Source organism: Teleopsis dalmanni, chromosome X (genome assembly GCF_002237135.1).
Source record: "Teleopsis dalmanni isolate 2A chromosome X, ASM223713v2, whole genome shotgun sequence".
NCBI lineage: Eukaryota > Metazoa > Arthropoda > Insecta > Diptera > Diopsidae > Teleopsis > Teleopsis dalmanni.
The window spans coordinates 93631637-93633666 of record NC_051848.1 but is presented as its reverse complement, the minus strand read 5'-3'; the positions used below and the strand labels follow the sequence as shown (position 1 = coordinate 93633666).

The window sequence follows — 2030 nt, the reverse complement described above, 5'->3', positions numbered from 1 at the left end:
ATTCATACGTTGCAAGTGTGTTCGATTGTGTTTGATCACTGCATAAACATGTATGGTTCGAAATACAAACTCTTTTGTTTGAAAAAATTTGGTTCGATGTTATAAGAAGTATGTAAAAAGTTGTGTTTATTCCATACTGATGTAATATTAAACTTATATATTAATTATTAATTTAATTTGTTTTATATGCTATTTTGTTAATGAATTATTAAATATTATATTGTGAATATATGGTTGCCTAATGTAATATAGTTATTTTTAATAAAACATATCATGTATTTCAATTTATAGTTTTTAATTTAAGCGGTGCATGTAAGAACAACATTGTAGAAGGGCCGCACACCCTTCCAGATAGGGCACGCATCGTCACTGGTATATATAATATAATTATAGAACTCTTGGCCTTGGCTTAGTTGTCAAGATTGTTTAAATAAATTACATGTTATTTGTTAAAAAAATTATTTTTATATCGAAGTAAATTTGTTTGGACTCAGTTTCAATTTAGCTCCTGAAAAATTAGTAAGGTTTTTTCTTCGAGCTAGTAAAACATTAGGGTTTATTTTCGACAATGGAATTAAAGGACATGATGACTCCACCCATCATATTAGGCATTTTATCGGCAGTTTTCTGCACTGTTTTTATTATGGCTGCATTCGGTTTGTTGGTCCGCGTCATTTCCATCATGAATCTGGTAAGTAGTTTTGGGTACATCTAAATGGGTAAGGAAATTGTTGTGAATATTTACTTTTCCGGTTAAAGTTCATTGTGATGTCCTTGTTCGCGATTGGTGTGCAATTTTTCGTTTGCTTGCTTTTTCTGTTCCACCCCACATGCTATTACCGTGCGCTCTATAAGTTCCTTCTCTATGCGTTAGATCACTATTGCGAAAATGGCTGGAAGATTACGATGGATTTTGTACAAAAAACGGTAATATTATGTGCCTGATTTTTGTATATTATATTAAAATCGCATTTTCACATTTTTTAAATTTAATCTTTTATTTTTTTATTAGAAAAAAAGAATTTATTATTTTTTTATTTTATTCTTTCATTTTGTTATTTATTTGATAAGTATTTTTAAAAATTTTTTTCAAGACTTTTACTGATTTTTATGAAATGAAAAAAAATTGCTTTATTTGTAATATTATCTATTTAAATAAATAAATAATTATATTATTTTTTTTAATTGAAAAGTTCAAATGCTGTGGTGTCGTAAATCCTATGGATTATAAAAAGGGCGCTGAGTACGAGTATGACGAGCGTGTGGAACTGCCAATATCTTGCTGTGGAAATATAACAGATACCGATCCAATAACATGCAATCTCGAATACAATATTGGGTGTAATGACGTAATTGTTGACTTAATTGGGAATAATTTGACCTGTGTAATTGTAGCTGCGTTTGCAATTATAGTAATTCAGGAAAGTTTGTATTTTCAAATTTTATGCGTAGAATCAAAATATGTAAATTACTCATTTAAATTACAGATTTTCTTCGTGATATTCCTTTGCCAACTTTCCCACTTACGTCGTCCACGTACCCGTCCTAGACGATGTATGTACCATCGTGCCAACAAATAATTCAGATGGCGAAATATTCCTTTACATTTGTATATTATTTGATAAATTAATTAAATTATGAACGCATATTTTTGGTGAATAAATTTAACTTGTTTGTTGCTTACTTAAAATTTAAAACTTGTTTCACTTAATTATGAGACAATGATCTTTATAATTAATTGCAATTAATTATATAAATTTTTACGCTCAGTCTAAACGATCACTTGATAAAAAATTGAATGTTTAAATTTAAACAAATTCCTACTATTACCCTTTTTTCAATTCAAATAGATTTCTTGTCATAGGATATTAAAATCAGTGGAATTATTGTTGAATTAAATATTAGGCGTTAAGGGTACCTAAACGCTCCATATATATAAATATGTTAAAGTATACTATAACCAAAGAATCTAGAGTACAAAGAAGCGCCATGCTCATACAAACGAATTACCCACTTTATTTTGCAGGTGG

The 2030-nt window shown here is 28.7% G+C and overlaps 1 protein-coding gene across 1 annotated transcript; it reads left to right on the top strand.

Moving 5' to 3' along the window:
* Positions 1-451: 451 nt before the first annotated feature.
* On the top strand, positions 452-1697 carry LOC119689719. The gene is made up of 4 exons (XM_038104609.1): positions 452-691; positions 760-927; positions 1194-1421; positions 1488-1697. Exons 1-4 carry the CDS (start codon positions 569-571, stop codon positions 1578-1580), a joined length of 612 nt encoding a protein of 203 aa, XP_037960537.1. The 5' UTR covers positions 452-568; the 3' UTR covers positions 1581-1697.
* Positions 1698-2030: the final 333 nt, after the last annotated feature.